The sequence below is a fragment of the Zootermopsis nevadensis genome, unplaced genomic scaffold, assembly GCF_977971745.1.
Source record: "Zootermopsis nevadensis isolate Lab colony 2312 unplaced genomic scaffold, Znev_1.0 Znev_ptg000020l, whole genome shotgun sequence".
Lineage (NCBI taxonomy): Eukaryota > Metazoa > Arthropoda > Insecta > Blattodea > Termopsidae > Zootermopsis > Zootermopsis nevadensis.
The window spans coordinates 1,572,176-1,592,930 of record NW_028259152.1 but is presented as its reverse complement, the minus strand read 5'-3'; the positions used below and the strand labels follow the sequence as shown (position 1 = coordinate 1,592,930).

Below are 20,755 nucleotides of genomic sequence, written 5' to 3'. Positions count from 1 at the left end.
CTACCGTTATCGCCTACGGGCGATTTGTTTAAAAAGTTGTACGGGTCTTGAGTTACAAAGCTTGAGTGTACCTAGTAAAAAAATCTGGCGCTGAAACCCGTGGACTTAGAAAAAATACAAATTAAAAACTACCTCGCACGTAATGCAAGCAATTTTCTTTTGATTTCCCGTATATTGGTTTATCTTGATTGAAATTAAAATCTGTTCTTTCTGAGGAGGATTCTTACACACACTTATGTAACAATTTTTTTTACAATTTAATAACTTTAAAATAAATCCATCCCAATACATGCCAATGTTAGCACTGGGGGGGGGGGGGTGATTTATCAGCATCACGCCCCGGCCGCGGGAGAGGATCCCAGTACCCATTGGATAGGAGGCTGGGTGGGCCTCAGAGCCGGTCTGGACGCAGAGGTTAGAAAACTCCTCTGCCCCTGTCGGTTATCGAACCCCGAACGTCTGACTGAGCTACCCAGCTGACACTTAGGTACTCTATGAATCTTAACAGGGCCATCATACTAGAATCCTGTTTTATACGCTCTGTATGGTGTAGTAATTTTCCTTCTGTAGATACATTACATTGCTGCGACTTCACCATCCAATTTATGCAAAACGGGATATGGCGTGTTTGTGTTCCGCCTGTGCGTCTCACTTCTACTCTCGAAACTAGTGATTCTTGCCGGTACATACGTTCAGACATGGAGCATATGCGACGCCCGTAAATTCAATCAAACCATTCCCTTACCTCTTCGCCCTTTAACCCTCCTTCGCGAGCTCATGTTTTGTTTGCGCAGAGAGGGTGGTAGGGATGGAGGGTTAATTCAATTGCAAGGTAAATGACTTTAACCGTTTCCTGCCCCAACCATTTCAACGATCCAGTTGCCGCTACCGAATTCACTACTAGTTCCACTCTCGCATGCAGAGTTGGATTTCCGCAACATCAGATTTCTGATGATGCTCTCGGAAAGGCTTGTGTATCGACTCTCTTGCCGTAAATGGTATAACTACCATTTGCAAATTCAGTGCTATCGTCTGTGTTGGATGCAATTTGTATAAATTTGTACGACGTCGCTGGATGCGAGATCGGACGTTTAGCAGCATGGGGGCCTTTATCGGAGCAGCCGAAGGACTGAGTACTCGGGAGGAAATGTTTCCACAAATTGAAATGTTATTTTCGGTGCTGTTTAAAATCGCAGTTCTGGTCCCCAAATGGAAGCCACTGACTTCGTGACTCGTGCACAGCTCTGCGGGGTCTTCTCATTTTATTCTGCATTATCATGAGAGTGCATCGACTTCTTCGTTTTCCACTTACCTTTCTTTTTATTGACTGGAATTAACCTTTTTTGTTGAACACAATTTATTTTAGTATTATGTTTCCAAATCGCATTGGAAGTACAAAATGTATTTGTGAACTAAATTAAATGTGGAAACATGTTCTCAGCGACTACCGTACTCACAAATCCAAACGTCTGACTCCAGACTCCCACCAAATGCAGACTCCGCCATACCCCACCATAGGCGCCACCGTGTCATGGTTTCTTGTTTTCAGTCACCAACATCAGAACGCAATTTAACTTTTTCCCGCATCGCACAAACTCGTGCAGATGTTGGTAATTATATTAGGAATATATAGGAACGAAACAAATTGCTTAATTTTTTACTTAATACTGAAGTGAAGTTTATGCCTACTGATTCGTACATTAAAGCATATTACGTGCATTAAATATGACGTAGGCCTTTATCTAAAGAAAGTTGCAGAATCTGTGAAGGTTGCTGTCTAAGAAACAGAGCATCATTTTATGTATCATCGCCAAACATTTGTCCCGGTTATGTTAGTCTACCGTTCGTATTTCTTAAAATGTCAGTGATAATGAGCACGATTAACAATTCAGAAAATTTTTGTTCTATTATATTCTTGACGATTGCCCCCAAAATCTGATGGAGTAGTTGCGATGTGAAATGCAATTCTCAGATTTAAACAACACTGACCAGATAGTTTTTGTAACGAAAAAGTATTATGTCTTCTGTGAGGTACGGACCATATTCTTAAATATTAATTATTCGAGAGCATCAGATAAAAAGGGTTAATATTCCATAGGGTCTTGTTCATAAATGTAGTCACCGTAACCATATGCTGCAGTGTCTGAGAACACATCAAAACTAACTCTTCATGTCAGCGCATTTACTGTATACGGCTTAAAACTGACATTAAGTTATCTTATCATAACATTTACCGGCACGAGACCAATTTTAACACCTCTTTTGCGTTTTAAAACAAGCTTTAGCGCAAGTTCGGTAATGTAAGCATCAAGATCAGCTTTTAGCTCTGCTATGTTGTTAATGTATTACCAATGGGTATAGTGACGGGTTGCAGACTTCTTGCTTCAAATTTAACCCAGTTTCTGCGTATTTCTGCGTGTAGATCAACCATGTGCAATCATTCAGACTATGGGAACACGGCATTAACAGCAGTGTGTTGCACTGGAACGTGGTTCTCAGATGTTTCAATCGAGATTCTTCATGTGGAAACGATCACAGTAGCTGGTTCGATGCTACATATGCAACGAATCAGTTACAAATGGCGACTTCTCATCGGATATAAACGTGTGACGACATTTCAGTTGGGAAATCTGATCGGGTGGTTTAATTCAGAGACATTTAACTGTTTTCGCTTTCAACGTTTAACCTGTTTCAAGCATCGATAAACTCAACACTTCATTTTGTATTTGTGGTTTAGTATGATTATCATTGTAAACTGCAATTATTTCCTTAAAAGCATTAGCCAATTCTTCTTTGTAATTGTAAGTGTGGTGTTTTATCTGCGTTACGGACTGAATTTTTAAATATTATTTAGACGAGGGTCGGTTTCAAAGTGTTAAGAGGCGATTGTAAGGGTCTTAGATCGAATATTGAAATTTCCTTTCTAAATATGTGTCCTAAATACGTGTTATTTTAACCAATTAAATCGAAATTACACTCACGAAGAAGTTAAGAACAGATTCGATTTTGGGAATCGTTGTTGTCAGTCGGTTCACGATATTTTGTCTTCCTGTCTCCTGTGTAAAAGTTAAGATAAGCAAAATATTCAAATATACAAAAATATAATTTGACCTGTCATTTTGTGTGAGTGTGAGACTTAGTCTGTCGATTTGACGGAAGAATATGTGTATCGTTATCGGGGCGAGAAAATTCCCGCACTGATGAACTTGATCTGTATTAAGTGCTTAGTACTTACTTAAGTACAGCGGGGTAGTGGCAACAGTGTGTGGGTCTAAAATGACGGATTTAGATATCTTTGATAATCTGTATTAATATTTCCCTCATAATTCCTTCTCACTGTGTTTGAAGTCTAAGTTTAAAGACGTTAAAATTTCGCAGGTGTGAAGACAATTATTCAGATTTTGTAGTCGTTATAAACGAGGAGACACTGGATTTGTTGCACATCGTCACTTTCCTTCTACTGCCTTCCAACCCCTTCAGATTGAAGCGGGGAAGTAATTTTTTCCCACCCTCCTAAAAGACAAGCCTTTGACTACAGCTAGTGGGGAGGTAGTCGACCAGCTCGCCGAAAGTCACTTACCATCTCTATTGAATTCACTTTGATCAAATACACTACGGCGCTGGTGTACGTTATCCATCCCTGTGTCTTTTCTCGTTGCTTCAGTGCCCCGTTTCCCGTTATCTTTCTTCACCTTTCATCCTCGCCATTATCTCAACAGACGCACATTGAAGAAAATAGGGGGGGGGGTTGCAGTCCCTTTCGGTCCTCGACATCCTTCACTTCAAAATCACGTGCTCCCCTCTCTTCTTGGTTCTTCGCCTTATCCATACATAACCACCGTGTCTATCTCTTCACACCGATGAGGGGGGGGGAACCCCCCCACGCCCACGTCTTTCCGGCGTTCATCCTTTCAACTTGCGGTTCCAAAATTTAATCACCGCTTTGTCCCGCTCTTGAGCTGTCCGATGACACAAAGGCCTTGAGGTTTTATACTCAGAGCTGATTGTATCGACTTGGTGCCCTAAAACGTCCAGTGGCGTTTGCCGAAGTATCACTGTGTGGCCTCGTGTAAATTTCTACAAGACTACCCGCTCCAACAACCCAGACGACAGCCACTTAAACCTCGGCGCTGTGAGAACCTCAAATCTCACTCAGAAATTATTTGTTTATTGGATTTAGGAAACTTGTATTGGATCTTTTTTTTTTTAAGTTACTAAAAGACCAAACTAAATGGTAAAATATTGGCTTATGTAACGTTCAGTATTTTGAAGGATACAAATATTAAAATCATTGTGTGATAATTAAAGTAAGGTTTCTTTTATATAGTATCACGGGAAACAGATAGATGACTCTTAAACATTCCAGTGCTGTGTAAGATTTATGCATGACTTCAATTATTTTACTATAGTAATTACACACCACGATCTTAAACATTTTAGGGCTGTTTTTGTTTTGTTACAACCAGAAAATCTGTGTATCACCCCGTGCCCGTCTCACCAAATTCCAGGCAATTTTGGTGATCGGTTCTGTCGCTGTGGTAGAATTTAATGGAAGTATGAACGCATGCAGCACTTAGTGTATTCGTAGACTGTGGTTGGAAGTTAAACAAGTATTCTATAAGCACTATGATTACGAATCTACAAACTACTTTTAATATTATCTTTCTTTATAGTAGATATTGTGATTCTCGTTATACTCTACTACTTATCGCCAGTTGTTAATTATTCCGTTTTTTTCCACAGTCGCATATTTTGTAAAGGACAGTTATTCGGTAGATTTATTCGGTTTGAAAGACATTGTAATTCAATCAAGCTTGGTGAAGATCTCATTTAAGTCTGCGTGAAAGAAACTTCCTTGTGATAAAAGTCGTAGGATATGGTTTTGGAAAGGACTGGCAATTGCCGAAAATTGGATTCAGGTGTCGAGCTTCTGATCCGTTTCAATTTCCATGAATGTTCCTCAGTGATCGGAAACCGATAATCCTGTCTTATCCACGGGAATGTTGTGAAACAAGTTAGTGACAATATATGTTCGCAGTTCGTTCTTATGGAGTCTGAAGTCGAATTAGGCATTGAGCTTCGACCCAAACAATGTCAACACTGCAAACAATAGAATAAGTTGCCATTTTGCTTTAGTAATACACCATCAAGATTTCCTGGGTGCATAGATCTCAGTCGGTTTTCACAGTTGAGTGGTTAGTTACACGTTCTTCTGCAGTGCGTGGTAGTGATAATGGCAAAGAGGAAAAGAAGTGTAAGGATGAGAGGGATATTAGGTGGAAATTGTAAATTGACGATTCTGTCAGAAAATTGTTGACCAAGTGGACTTTTATTTATTTATTTAGTGTTCTGTCTGACGACAGGTCCATATGAACAGGATCTTTCCATCCTTTTCTCGGACTGGGACCTGTTCATATACGTTCTTGGCAGATGATCCAGAAGTGGTTTGCCATTGCCTTCTTCTGTGTGTGAATGGAGTAATTGTTGGGATGCCACGGAGAAACCGGGGAAGCCCCCGGAGGAAATCTCCGTGTTTCCTAGACCACGGCCTTGCCCAACACAAGTTATAAATCTGAGCACCACCGGGAATTGAACCCGGGACACCAGGATTACAAGGCTAGTGTTCTGACCGCTAGACCACTGTGGCGGCCCATGTGGACATAGACAATAATAATGTTGTTCTGTTTTTTTTTTAGCGAGGTGCATACTCTTCGGTAATTATTCGGTTCTCATTTGTAGGGTGGCATCCACTTTTCTAACCCTCCAAAGTGCGTTTATTTCTTTACTTTCAGCCTTGAAGATGGAGACAGTATGTTTCTCCGAAACATTTTTAGTTACCGACGAGTCTACAAGGCGCCAGAACCGAGACGAACATCATTGTCCTCACCACCGCGAAAACCCCAAACCCTACAAACTTACGGCACATAATAGCCTATAAAGGAACCTCAGTGCTCAGACTACCTTGAAGCTGTCGTACAACTTACGATGTGTTCCTTTGAGTACACCGGTCGAGTTACATGAACTTCCAGACTCTGTGCTAAGAGACTACATCCTCCATCCTACAGCTACGTATTACGAAGGCATTTCAAATAAGCCAGAAACCCTATTGTTCTTGAATAATATGATCGGGTTTCAGAAAGTGGGAACTATAGATGGACAGTCGATGTTGGTATTCTGGGTAATAATGCTGCGTGGACTTGTGGGTAGATACTAACTTCTTGCTGAAGGGTTAAAAACCAGATGTTTCCCTGTTGATAAAGTTCTGATGAATACGTGTGTATTTATTTTATCGGTTACACAATCTTTCCCACAAAATGTAATTTTCTGTCTCATTCATAAACGGAAAAAGGCAGAGTTTTACAGTTGAGAATGAGGAAACGATTGACTGACCTCTGAAAATACATTCAGGAAAATCGATGAAACTTGATTCATATCAGTTCTTAACTTCATATCTTAAATTTCAGTTTATGTGGAACTGAACAGGGGTTATCGTAATGTTCAGATCTGTGCTCCCAGAGTAATCCTGAATGGCAAAATTATATCGATATCGATGAGGAAGAGGTTTTATATTATGAAAATCCGTGCCATAACTGAGGTTATCAGACAATGACTTCTTGCCTCAGGGACCTGGATTGAGTCCCGTGTGTCTTCAAGTGAAATTCGTGGTGGAACAGGATTTCTCTGAATAGTTCGGTTTTATCCTGATAATGATAATTGCACTATTGCCCCATAATCGTATATCACAGCGTCGTGAGGTGTATAATAGCCCTGACCAGTCAGCACATAATCACATCCTAAGTTAGAGGCGCTTTTCTTGGCTGGTCTCAGAGTCGAAGTAGTTTGTTTCCTATGTAGAATTTGATATTTAAAATACGCCTAGCTGTCGAAATGCTCAGTACAAGTATAAGGATGCTTAGCAACATTGCCCGTTCTGTCTCATGCCTATAGATGCATGGACGAATATAGTGTTTCCTGAACACAGCCATATTCCAGCTTTATTACCACAAAAGATTTTAGGGAGTGCGTAACAGATGTCCGCTGCTAGGGTAATGAGGACAGCGGGTGGGGGGAGGAAATACAACCTGGCCCATTAATTAGTAAGCGAAGCGAGCAAAGAGAATTAGAGAACAACACAGAATAGCGGAGAACAGGTACACAATCGGTGAAGAGGGGAAGACTAAAAAGGAGGGGGAAGATGGAGGTAGGATTTTTTTTTTGTGGATCTCGACTCTCCATACTGCATTGCTTCGCACACAGTGTAGAGTTTACAAAGCCCCCTCAAGTCCTGACTAATTAACCCCTTTGTTATTGCTTCTGATTTTGCTGCTAGTTCATTTATAAACTTCGATGAGCAGAAATGAACAGTAAAAAGATATAACATAATGCAACAGGCTTGAGACGTATTATCACGTAGATTATTTCAAATAATAAAAATTATTCTTTCAGGTTCGCACAACGGCGGCTACCAGAAATTGTACAGGTTTTTGACAATGAAATTTGTTTCTGAATCAAAATTGAGTGCTTATCATTCCTTTAGTAAGTTTTGTGGATAGTGTAAGTAAGATTATACGCATTTTCACATATATAAAATATTTATTTAGCAATTCAGAAACGTATTTTATCATTAACTAAGGGTTGTCTCATTATCTGTACATTTGTTTCCTTGCCCTTTGTAATTTAAATTAACAGTGTCTCCGCGTGTGAGAAAATGCATTTCTTTCGCAAGAAGTATGGTATAGCACTCAATATACTCACAGAGTGTAGTCAGTTTAGTAGAGAGTGCTTCACTTTCCCATTTCTAGCTTAATTACGTTGGTTAGGTTGTTTGGGTGCTTATTACTTAGTGAACTTAGGTTAGGTTGGACCAAAGCTCTTACATTCCCAAGGGAAGCAAACAGCATCAGAGAACGAACCTCTAGTCGGACAACAATGAAGCCTGACTGGGCAGGAGAAGGAATTTACGAGGGGTGGAAGGGGGTTATTGGATTACGATTAGCTTGATGCGGCGAAACTGCGGTGATGGCTAAGACGGCGGTCCGGACTCTACTCTTGAGTTGCAGGGGAAGGAAAATCTTTCCACCTGACGACCGACGTAACGGATCAAACGCCCTGGGGCGATGGGCTCTGAGTTTCGGAAGAGGGGTGGTTTTTTAGTTACAGAATGTTGCTTCCTGATGTCGAAAGTTGTCATTATTTTGGCATGTATTCCCTCAAAGTTTATGGCTGTGAACTTCTTTTCCTGCAAGAAAGGAAGTTTGAAATTATGCTGTGTTATAAATTTGTGTATCGAAATTACCCGCGCTGTTTCGACAGTCATCTTTACGCTGCTCCGTCGTTAAATATTTCTCAGCGTCATATTAAAATGGGGTGATGAGGTTGAATTGTGAATAGGCAGATAACAGCTCTCGAACTTATAGGGTTCACTTACATTGTTTGCCCTTATGAACACTTTTTCTACCGCAAGGGAAGGTATAAATAGTTTCCGCTGGCATAACTTATAACCCATAAAAATTTTGAGTATATAATATCGTAGTTAATTACAATCGGCTGAACCATGAAGTTAGTTAATCTCCTTATTAATTATTAAAGACATCATCAAATAATGTTGATTGTGGTCCACTGGTTGCAATATCGTGTAGTTACTCATCTCCAAAATCCTGTCAAATCCCCCCACCCCCTAATACAGAGCAGGAATGCCAAGCACATTGAACAACATTGCGCGGTTCAAGTTTAATGTTATCACGGATAATTTTTTTAAGAAGTTTGTCAAGAGAAATATTGACACAACAACTGAGAGAATTGTTCATCGTTTCGCGTCGGTAGACACTCTGAAACTTTGTTCTGTTGTAAATATCCCCTCCAATTTATTTATCTAGTTATTATTTTAATCACACAGTGTAACAGGAGCCCTTACTTAAATATAAAGCCGAATTAGATTTTATTCAGTCCGACAAATTGGGTTGAAATTTCCCCAGTTCTGCTTACTCACGTGCAGTTGTAACTGAGCGTATGGATACAGCGCGTGTGTGACAGCCTTTACGGTAACAACCTGAATAAAGTACTGATAACATAGGCTGTAACCTGCTATGTTGTTGGCTCCATCCGTGCGTCTGTTTGCGGAGAGCAGATTGAGGAACTCGGCTCTAGATGCTACTGTGTTTCCCTTACTCACTACTGTGATCGAGAGAGGTCAGCACCAAGTCGGGGCAGTTCCCACGGACGGTGTTCTTAACGAGCAACCCCCCCCCGCCCCCCTCATCATCTTCCCTACCCACAGCTCCAGGGCTGAAGCTCATCTCTGCTTGGGCTACAAAGACGCTCTGGATGTGGAAACATCAATCGGACTGAAATAGGTTGAATATACATGTGATCTTGTACGGAAATATTTCTTTCCTTCTATATTCAAACTCTTTAGTCTAGAAATGGGCTAGTCTGCTTTCTCTCTTGCGAGAACAACGTGGAAGCCCGTGGATTGGGCACTGGGAGAACGATGTATCTGATGGACACGATAGTAGGGCCCGTTTTCAGTTCTGCAGTCTCTGTTGACATGGATACCGCTTGTAAAACTGACAATTAATGCTAATGGAATTCCTAGTGCCCTGTGTCACGGATATGTATCTGGCTTTCTGCCAACAGACGTGGCGGTATAATATTCCCTTCGTATTGAAATGCTGTGCCTGTGAATAGCTGTTTTACATTTGGACGTAATGTAAACAGCATAACACTACGAAATTGTATCAAACTTGTGGAATTCATCGAGTAAGGCTATGACAATTTAAAGACTGTGATTATAGTGTTACTAGTAGAGCGAGGTAACTCTGGCAAAATTGGAGAAATGTTTGCATGTCATGTAAATCTTTATTGCATGAATGCGTATCACAGGCCTTATCATTCTGTACTTATCGTTGAATATAATAGAAATTAATTATTATTTTAAACCCAGCGTTTTTACCGAGACTCCGACCCAAGGTAGCTCTCGATTTGAAAACCTGCCGAAAAATGTTTCGTCCTTATATCATTCTTTTTAAGGGGTTACGGAAGCTATCTTCACCCGGACTCAAATCCAGGACAGATTTTTTTCTGGGTCTTGGATTTTGTTCTGTAATCTACTCTCAGGAGCAAACGACCTTGACCTCAGCGCCGTTCTTTTGTTGTGCTTAATTTCCGAGCTACATAAATCACCCTCACTCGGATTCAAACTCGGAACACTTTTGTGTGAATTGGACTGTCCGATGGCACGTAAACGTACCCACAGTGTGTCCTAGCGCTGACGGTCGCTTTGTACGGAGTCCTATGTCGCGAGATTGATGTGTCGTAGAATTCAGTATACGAGGTCTTTAGGGATGTCCCATTGGCTGTCAGTAACCCAACTGCTACTGTTTGTACGACGTAAATTATTAAAATGATCTGCTCCACAGAAGTCTGTGATGAAACACAAATAACAGAGTAAATAAAGCAGTAGTTCTTTGTTGGCATGAATATCGTGTGGAGCTGGGAGTAAAAAAAACAAACAAAACTACCGCTGTGTGTTTAAATGTTTAACTTTTTAATTTGTCTCTGTAAATTCGCGTGCGATGTTTATTGGACGTGAAACGGCAAACCTGCCGTGGTATGGAACATTCCGGAGCATCTGAAAGTACGCATCTACTGTTCCAACTGTTAACCGGTTCTATTGTCAGACCAGTTTTTGTTGCTAGGTAGAGCTGTGGCCGTTTGTAATTGACCGATTCATCCATTGAGCATGAAGTTTAGGTAGCTTCAGGATTTCAGTTTTTAACGTGTAAACAATGCATGAGGTAGTATCTGTTATATCAAATCGAGTACACACAGGTATATCTATCTATATATTCCTTTTTTAAACTGGAGGAATTTCAGCTTCGATTGTAGATTTCGAGGACAGGATCCATCGGATAGAAATCTCTTGTTGGGAGATTACAAAGAATAGATATTAAAAATCGCCATCGTGGTATATTTCTAATTTCCCTGTAAATTTCCATAGTCCTCGCTTAATTCTAAGCCTCTATTAGTTAATCCTGAAAACAGTCCCAAATGTCTTCCCAGAGGAAAGCTGTAATAAGTTTCATTTGATGACAATGCTACTAACGAAACAGCCTTCTTCAGTACTACTACTTACAGAAAAACTAAGTATAAAATAAAGTTAAGACTATTTCTTGCAAGTGACGATTCACTCTGAAGTATTTGTCTGATCTATTGATGAACCTTCGAGTACCATAAGGAAGGTAGGCTGTTCTTTGACAAGCCGAGTAACAATCGACTTTTCAAAGAATATCCTGCACCACAGAGAGAGAGAGAGCGCAAAATAACCATGTCGCTGTGACCGATTAATAAAAATCTTTGCAATAAACGATAATAATTAAATTATTCAGTTATTACTCTTTACATTTAATTCCATGAAACTCGATAACTAGAAATGAGTATTAACTCCTCATTACAGTATTCTGGCTGGAAATTTATGACTCAGTACGAACATTTATGCTGCGACAATTAAAAAAATTCATGCCGATGCAGCGGTATTTTCATGTGTTGGTTCCACTGTAACCGAGCTGCTGGTCTCTAAGGATAGGTTTTATAGCTCTGCGGTTATTATATCACTTTACTCGTATATAGGTGGGGACTGGTCAGAAATTGCTCCTTGTATGCAGGCCACCCAACATGCTGTAGGGAGAGAGGTCAGCTGAGCACTTCGGATGTGTAGTGGGAAATGGCAACCGATGCAATTATAGGAGCCTGCAGTGGGGACGTTGCAAGAAGAAAAGAGAGAAATCTGTGGGGAGGGGGAGAAAGGTTGTAGGAACTTCATAAGGTAAATGAAACGCAATAAATTAATTAATGCCTTTCCTTTCTCCTGTCCTAATGGCAAATAGAATTAGACCCTTTTACCACCACTGGAGTGTCACGTGTATGGCGGGTGATAGAATGCAGATACTTTGAGGGGTCGTCGTGTGGATAGTGGATGCTATATCGTCATTACATTAAGTTCCAGTGAGTCACATTTGTTGCAGGTTATGACGGTCCTAATAAAAGCTTCCCCAAAGTATTCTCGGGAGTCAGTGGGTAATTATTAGTGACATTTTACAGCCGCCCCTTGATGATACCTTCTGATGTAGTTTACTGTTAATGCACATGGGCGTAAGGCAAGTGGCACAGTAGTCCGAACTTAAGTGAGAAAACATTTTTAAAATGTTGTCGTCAAATGAATCCCAGGGATACAAATGCGTACGGTTGTTCTGTTCTTAAAATTACCACTTTCATGTACGGAGGCAAGAATGTGCTTATAATTCGTCGATTTTAAGAAGAGATCCAGCCCTCCGGCTGAGACTTTATATTCTGTTGCTCTGTGTTTTTTCAAAAAAGTGTATTTATGAACTACATTTGATTCTTGGAGTAACGGAGACTATTTCATTAATATCGTTAACCAGTTGATATATGTAATGGATACCTGCTGTTTAATTTGCGATTAGAACTAATATTTTTAATATTATTTAGGCGAGCTTTGGCTTGAAAAGTTTAATTCTTCGTCAGAAAAGAACTTGTTCTTCTTAATATACATGCTGTCAGAAAATCAGACAGCATCTTTAAATTACACTTTAACTCAAATTAATCCTTCGAATAATGTATATGCCACATGTATTGTTGGGGCGTATGATGATGTGTTGAGTTTTACTTTGAAGGGGATGTATTTCGTTATTATTTTTAACATTCCAGGGGAGTGTCGGTCGGCTTTGGGCATGGAGGAAGGTCGAATCCCAGATACGGCCATCACAGCAAGTTCGTCATACGAAGCCAAGTCCGTCGGTCCGCAGAACGCACGGTGAGTACCTGGACAGAGCTTTTATTTGATTGGTTGGCTTCAATCCACTGTAACACAGATTCTCCAGGTGTTACGTAAGTTTCTGTGAATGGAGTGCTCGTAGACAGACAGACAGACAAACTCTGCAGCGAAAGCCCGGTAGATCGAACTGTTTAAGCTCGTTAAACCGTACACATTTACTAAGGCACACGAGCCGCTTGTAAAATGTTATACTTGCTTTATTCCCTCTATATTGTCTGAAAAATTAGCGACTCTATGCCAATTTAGTTTGTTAGAAATCTTCACATAATGTATTTTTCTATGAAAATATATTACGAGTCTCAGCTTTAAATGAAATCTATTAAGAAATTAGTCTGTCACATTTTATTTGTCTGTATGTAAAAGAGGGCGTTTAATTAAAGTACCCGTTTTATTCAGTTCTCTGCCCCTGTAAATATGCTGAACGCTAGTCGCCATGATCGCGCTTTAAGAAGGGCACACACATCCCATATCCTCTATTTTAATTCCATTAGGCGGTCGTATTTATACTGACAATAATAACATTTTTGTTCTCCCCCGTTTCAAAGTCTAATTTCCATTTCACTTTGCCCCAAAAATTGTGTAGTTTTTAAGCACGATTTTTTCGTCCGTGGAATCCCATTTCTTTGATTAGGCTTTCTATGAAATTGGCTGTCGTTATGTCCTTTTGCTATTACGTTCCGTTGCCATGTGCCTGAAGACAGGATGCATTTACAGAGTTATACTACACCTTAATCTGTGTTTCTCATCTGTTATTTTGTGGGTTATATGATTCTAGTATTGAGCCTTTTTCTTTACGTGTTGTAGCGACTTTGGATGAATTTGTACAGATGCAATAAAACTAACGTCTCTTCATATTTAAATGTGTTTCTATGAATGTTAAGAAAGTTATAGGAAAGCGTGAAACAAACTTGTTTTTTCATTGAAAATTAATATAGTTTTTATAAGTATATGAAGTCGGATATAAGATTTAAATAAAATTCACGGCTTGGTGGAGTCGTGATTTAAAATCATTTGGAATGGTCGAATTACTATTTGGAAATTTACATAATAATATTTTTGTAACACGTATGAAAACTGATGTCCCAAGATAGGTTTCCTAGAGATAGTACACCACTGTACACTATAATATTGTGGCCCCACTGCCTTTCGCGTCATGTTAGACGCGTCTTTAATTAAGATGTTGTAATGCCATGTACACCCCTACGAAATATTGAATCAGTGAGGTAAATTTTAGAAAAATAGACTTGTTTGTTAATAATTTCTTTGTGTGTGTATGGTTAGGTGATGAAGTTCATAAACTGTGTTACGTTGCCTGCTTAAAGTCGTGAACGTATTTAGTTACGAATCCGATTATAAATGTTTGTTCTCTTTTATACTGGTTTAAAGTTTGTAAACTTTACCTTCGCTGTGAAACCAGAATTTGTGAAATATTTCTCTACTTCACATGGAGTGCCTTTTATAAGTCGAAATGTATTAGGTAGCTAACAAGTCGTAAAAGCAGTTTTTATGCGGGGTTGCACTGTAGGCTTTTGTACTACGTAGTCTGAGTAATTTATTAGATTAGATTTGTCTGGTGTAATATCATAATACACATCTTTGATCATGTGCGTTTCAAGTGCCGATGCCCGTGTTGAATTGGGGTGAGGATTATTCTGGAAGGCTACCAGTGGTTGGAGAAGCTTCCTTTGATCTTGTTAACCAAAGTTTTCCTTTCTGGATACGTTCTGTTTTGAGCCCGGGGCCCGTAGGATATGTTTCCTAGCCCGTTCTCCAATACTTTCTGTGTACAAGCTCTCGTCCATCTATCTAACCGATATCTCCGTTTTCATGCCGTCATCAGACGGTTTACTTTGCCTTTGAATTTTCTTCTACCTGACGTTCTGAACTCTGTGAACGTTGCCTCTCAATCGTATCCGAGAATCGATGACGATATTTTAGGCTACAATAAATGATTTTGGTTTTCTAGGAATGGCTGTAGATAAAGCTACAAATACAATAGGATTTCACACTGTTTACTACATATCTTTAAAAAACATTGATTTTAACAGACATTTGCTTGGGAAATGGTTTTGTTTTCATTATTATTTTATTACGTCACGGGAGAACGCACGTTATTATGTTTGAATTACTTATTAACTCTTCTGTTGTTCATCAGCCGTGGAGGGTTTCATTAAACTTTATTTTTGACGTAGTTGATCTGTTAACGATATGAATATGGTTTCTGTCCACGTAATGTGAATTAACTATAATTAAATGTGTATGGAACTGGCTTCTCAAGATAAAATTATGTGTTGACGTTTATTCCTTTTATAAAGTTATTCATGTTATGTTCTGACTTAATATGCATCTATTCGTTCACGTAATACAGAATTTTAAGTTCTCGTCTGCAGAGTCCGTGTTTTCTAAACTGCGGACCCGTTATTCTAGGTGTGTTTTTCGGATGCTGCGACACTTAAGGCTATGTTTACTTATAAAAATATGGAAACTAGGCTAAAACGTATATAACTCTATAACTTCAAGTGAGATGCGTGCTTTCAAAATAAATAACGAATCCAATGGAATATATGAATGAAATCTGGATCTCTCGTGGCGTATAAATGGAAACTGCGCTCGGGAGCCGGGCAGCGGCACATTTTGAAAACAGACATCCTAATGTATTCGCTCTTTCTTTGTATTTACTTTTGAAAGCTTCTGAATATTTGATTTCAAGTTATTTTACACCTTTTCCCTAAAAGACGGATCTGTCTTACTTCAGTGTGAATATAAATGTTTATCTGTTTTCCTTCTCATCCACCATTCTTGATACATGGGTTATTCCTATATGTATCCGGGATACTGTAATATCAAAACTTCACTGCAAAAGTGGCCCAACTCTCTCGCCTTTATATGAGGTGGATAAAATTAATATAGACGGCCGTTAAGTGAAATAACACTGAATTAACAAGTGATATATTTATAAAGGTAGTTGGCTTGTTCTGTTCCTCTGGAGGACTGATATAAGTTTATTCTATTACAGTAGTCCTGAAGGTAAATTTTCCTCTCCAGTTGCGTAAGAATACGTAATAAGGGATAATTTGCAATAAACTGCCTATATTATACTTTTCACCAAATATTATTATGGTGATAAAATCGGTTTGCATATTTGTAGGTATATTGTGGTATCCAACTGGCGGCCCGCAGGCCACATCCAGCCTGAAACAATGTGTAACCAGACACACGAAAGTATTTGTTAATATGTTACTAGTTTCTAGAAGCTCGTGTGTTTTCTTTACTCGTGGGGGATCTGAAAAATAAACGTGGTCACTACCTCATCTGCTGCTGTACGTACAAGTTCCGTACAAGCTATTGACTTTGAAACCCTATCGTAAAATGATTACAGGTTACGGTTCTGTCAAATGAGAATTATATTCGAGTGTGTAATATGGGCATTCGTCATTTCTGAATAACGAAAATGGTCATTTAGTTTCAGAGAGTAATGCCCTTGGGTCTAATGGGAAAACTATTATTGGTCCAAAGAGGATGGAAGAAATTTAAACTATCCTTAGGTAAAGTAGACCGTATTTCTGAAAAGCAAGAACGGCAGTAGACCTAATACTGGAAGGTTGGTAGGTACTACAGGATTAAATTTGTTTTGTTGCTAAGGTTTTGGTGTAATTCTGGTCTGGATAACAATGGCCGGCAGTCATACTGTAGCACCAGTAATATAACCCACATTCCGATGTTGGCAGCATTGCGTACATTCCGTTCATCCATCTAACCAAGAAACCTCTGTCCGTATCCACATAATATGTAGTGGAATTCACACACGACGCACAAAAATGTCACCACTCTGGAATACTGTTACAGTTGGTGACTCTAGAGTAATGCTGTTAGCGATTGATCTGTGTATTATGGAAAATGTGGAGAAAAGTTTGTGGACTGTGTGCGTGGAAAACCCTATTTTAACCTCGGGTGAAGAACGAGATCTTTCGAAATTCAATGCGCACTACATTACTATCCGAGTGTCACGAGGTGCTTATAAGGTTGTCCAGAAACAACATTTCATTTATATTTATACTTCCACTTTTCATGTTGTTTGCTTTGTATTTATGTTATTTAAATTGCAACTCGAACATTTATAAGCTTTTGTGATAATCAATCCAACAAGTTGTTTTATATGCTTGTTAGGAAGAACTTAACAGAACAAGCTTTACACCTGTCAACACTTTGCAATTATTTATTCACTATTATATTCTCATTCGACGTTGTATAGTCTGAGCTACTTAAAAGCGTCGTTAAATAAACCATAAATGAACACTGTCCGACGCCATATATGTTTTCTGTCTCAAATAGTTTTAGTTTTCCAAAATTTTGTTACCAGTTACTGGATTATTTTATGTTCGAGAATGAATACACTTTCTGCTCTTAAATAGACTATACCTGCTACTTGTTTTATTCTTCTACCATTGTACGTGGTTGGTTTTGGGTTGCGTTGTAATTGGTCCATCATATAATTGGCATTATATTAAGTTTACTGCATGTTGAGAATTTCTACCTACACTAAATTGTCAGATATTTCGTTGTATCCGACGTGCAGTGCCGGAAATTTTCATTTTATCAACAGTCGACTCAGCATGTAACGAAATGAATTACACTCCCCCACCACGTACCTTCTATATTTTATGTACTCAGTAGCTACAGAAACTTTACTGTTTAGGATCTGGCGTGATATTACCGTAAATAAAATAAAGAAGGCTCAGCAAATATTAATTACAATATTTTACAATAAACTCTTTTGTTTGCAAATTTGTAATATTTAAAATATTATTTTTGTAAGAGATCTTATTTTTTAATTAAAATATTTTACAATAAACTCTTTTGTTTGCAAATTTGTAATATTTAAAATATTATTTTTGTAAGAGATCTTATTTTTTAATTAAAATATTTTACAATAAACTCTTTTGTTTGCAAATTTATAATATTTAAAATATTATTTTTGTAAGAGATCTTATTTTTTTAATTTTCTTCGTAATTTAGTAATATCGTAAATGTTGTTGATATTCACCCAAATCTTTCTCATTAGTGTTCCGTTCTATCCGGCATCTTTGATTATCCTACCGTCCTTTGGTCCCGTTTAGGTGGGATATTCGGGACTCGACTGTATTTTACTAGTTGCTACTGATTTATGTTGGTACCACTTGTTACCGTCCTCTATGCTCGAGTTGCACAAGGCATCGACGGCAACCTGCAGTGGTATTTTCCTACAAGAAGACTCTGGAGAGTATCCAGCTTCAGAGTCACGTGTCAACTTCACCTTGCTACGTTACTCCCTTACAATTTTTTACCCTCTCGGGGCGTGTGTCTGTATGCTCATCAGACATACAGCTTATTCGTGCACCACCAGTTGAAGGGTCCTCAGGAAGCGACGAAAAGAAAAGAGAAGAATTCGCTCGGATGAGTCCGAATGCGTCTCTGCTACCCTATGCGCTATTGTGTAAAGTACTGCCATATAGTTTCATAGCTTTTGAAAAGTTTGTCAGAAGAAAAGAATTGTCGCGAAGTGTGAAAATAATAATACTTAGAACCTGCACGGAACCACGGAGATTGACTCATTTCAAGAATCTCCAGGATTCTCTTTATATTGATGAGAAATTCCAAGCCTATTGTTCCGAACGTCTTCATTTCTTGTTATAATTTGTAGAGGTATGAAGTCTTGCTGTTTTAAGATGCTCACATTTAATTATTCAGAGCTACCTGATACACTTCTTTCATGTATCATACGAAACTCTGTTTATAGGACTAAACATCCGATCTACCATGGAAACCAGTGGCGAATTCTACGGTCTGGCTAGTAAGGCGTCAGAAAACCACTGATATTACAAGAATATAAAGGATATGTTTTCTGTATGACACAAAAGCGGAATATCATTGTTATTATAAAATACCTTAGCATTGTGATGATATTGTTTGGGTGGGGGGAGGGGTGTTAATAATACTGTTATTCCACGCAGTCTGACTCTCGACTAAATTTCGCCACTGATAGAAATTGTAATATCTCTAAAATATTTCGTGCTTTATTGAAAAAAACTCTTGTTTTTGTTTATATATGAATGTGGCGTGTGTTACATCGGAGATGGAAATCGGGTAATGACTGATAACTTCCAACCATATCAATTGCTCTAATGCCCATCGCAAATTGGAGTTATCGAGTTTCGCTGGTCAATCGTGACATCATCCAATAATTCAGGACAAAGACGAGTTCATGGCTAATAATAACGCATTTTTGTGAACAGTAACTGAAAATTGATGAATGCGACCGACCGTTCGTGGAAAACGTTTTTACCAACTGAGCCAGGGTGGAGACGGGTAAAACGTCTGTTAGCTAGAACAGATGTCAGATGGTAATCGCGACATCTTTGGATGAAATAGATATTGTTGGGGGACTATTAAACATTAAAGTGCATGCGAATGACTGAGAAGAATCGTGACGTTAATCATTTTACGTTGACCCGCGAACGTCATGACACTCTGATGTCTTTCGTCAAGTATTTGACCTGTCATAGCAAAATTAGCGGAGCACCTGGCAGTATATCAACTAGGAAGTTTTCATGATTTGAATGCTGCAAATCGGAAGAAGCTGACTAAACTCATGATGGACCCACACTCAGATGTCAAGAGCTGCATTGAATGTGACGAATTTACCGATGATCCTGGCAGCATTCCATTAATAATAAGAATGGCGGATATTGTTAAAAAATAGTAGTCTAAACATTATAACATTGTTTAATAAACTGGAATTGTATGTTATCGATGTTATCTTCAGTGCAATTGATTTGTTACAAAGCCAATTGTAACAGAAAATATGCAGTCTCCCGTCAAATAAATTTGAAATTCAGTGCCAACCTTGTCGCTAGTCTCGATTTGTTGGGGTTTATCGGTATAACCACACAAAATTCATCGTCCTGAAAGCCCTTTATCTAAAAGGTAACAGACAGCTTATTGTATATCTTTTGCACAAACTATGACGTCAAGTGCATGCTGTCAACTATGGTGAACGACAAAGGGTTTGAGTGAATAGGCTAAAGCTCGTACATTTTGTAAGAAATCGTGCTCGTCTCAGTACTACGAGGATGAAGCTATGTTTGGTTGCAAAGCAAAAATTGGTCCAGTTCTGTCATCGTTGATAGAGGATGACGAAAGAAATGGAGACAAGAAAACCTAGAAAAAAGTTATTACATTCCTGAAATATATTATTAGTCCATCTACCGGAATGGACAAAAAAGAAGCAACATGCGAACCTAGTACGTCTGCCATTTATTTGACAAATTCACGTCCAGTGTTCAGTCCGTGTATGGAGGGAGAGTAATTGTGTAATTGAGTCATAAAATTGTTCTGCTTTGTTTAAAAAACACAAACACAGATATTATATATAGCCCTTAATACCAATTTTCGTAAAAAAAAGCACTGAAATATACAAGAAAAGAATTGCCTATAAGAGAAAAAAAAATTGTTTATATGAATAATGTGAATTATTTTGGTTGTTGAACAAACTAAATAAGCGTCACCAGTTCTGTGAAACTATACAACTCACTATGTTAAGAACACGTCAAATTAAACTATTCTTTTGTTTATATATGACTTCGAATGTTGACATTACAAAAAAAAATGACAGTAAATGGAGTCGGATAGAAATGTATTTCTCAGGGATGTTTCTAGATACGGAATGATGGATCTTCAACACAAAGACGATGCTAGGAATTAGCTGGGAATAGCATATCAATTAAAAAATAATCTAAGTGTATATCATTACAGAGTCTGTTCTATAATATTTTAGGTTTGAAGATGCTAGAGCTTCCGACAAAGTTATTGAAGGAAACGTTTTAAGTCATGTAACCGGAATAAGCCAAGAGCTTAATACGTGTC

At 38.6% G+C, this 20,755-nt stretch overlaps 1 protein-coding gene across 7 annotated transcripts in view; it reads left to right on the top strand.

Annotated features, from left to right (window-relative positions):
* The window catches only part of LOC110829531 (discoidin domain-containing receptor 2), a 349,423-nt gene that overhangs the window by 141,696 nt on the left and 186,972 nt on the right, over positions 1-20,755 (top strand). For all 7 annotated transcript variants that reach the window (XM_087351864.1, XM_087351862.1, XM_087351863.1 and 4 more), the window contains one exon: positions 12,727-12,832. In XM_087351864.1, coding sequence (XP_087207990.1) covers positions 12,727-12,832 — 106 coding nt within the window. The remainder of the gene's footprint in view (positions 1-12,726; positions 12,833-20,755) is intronic.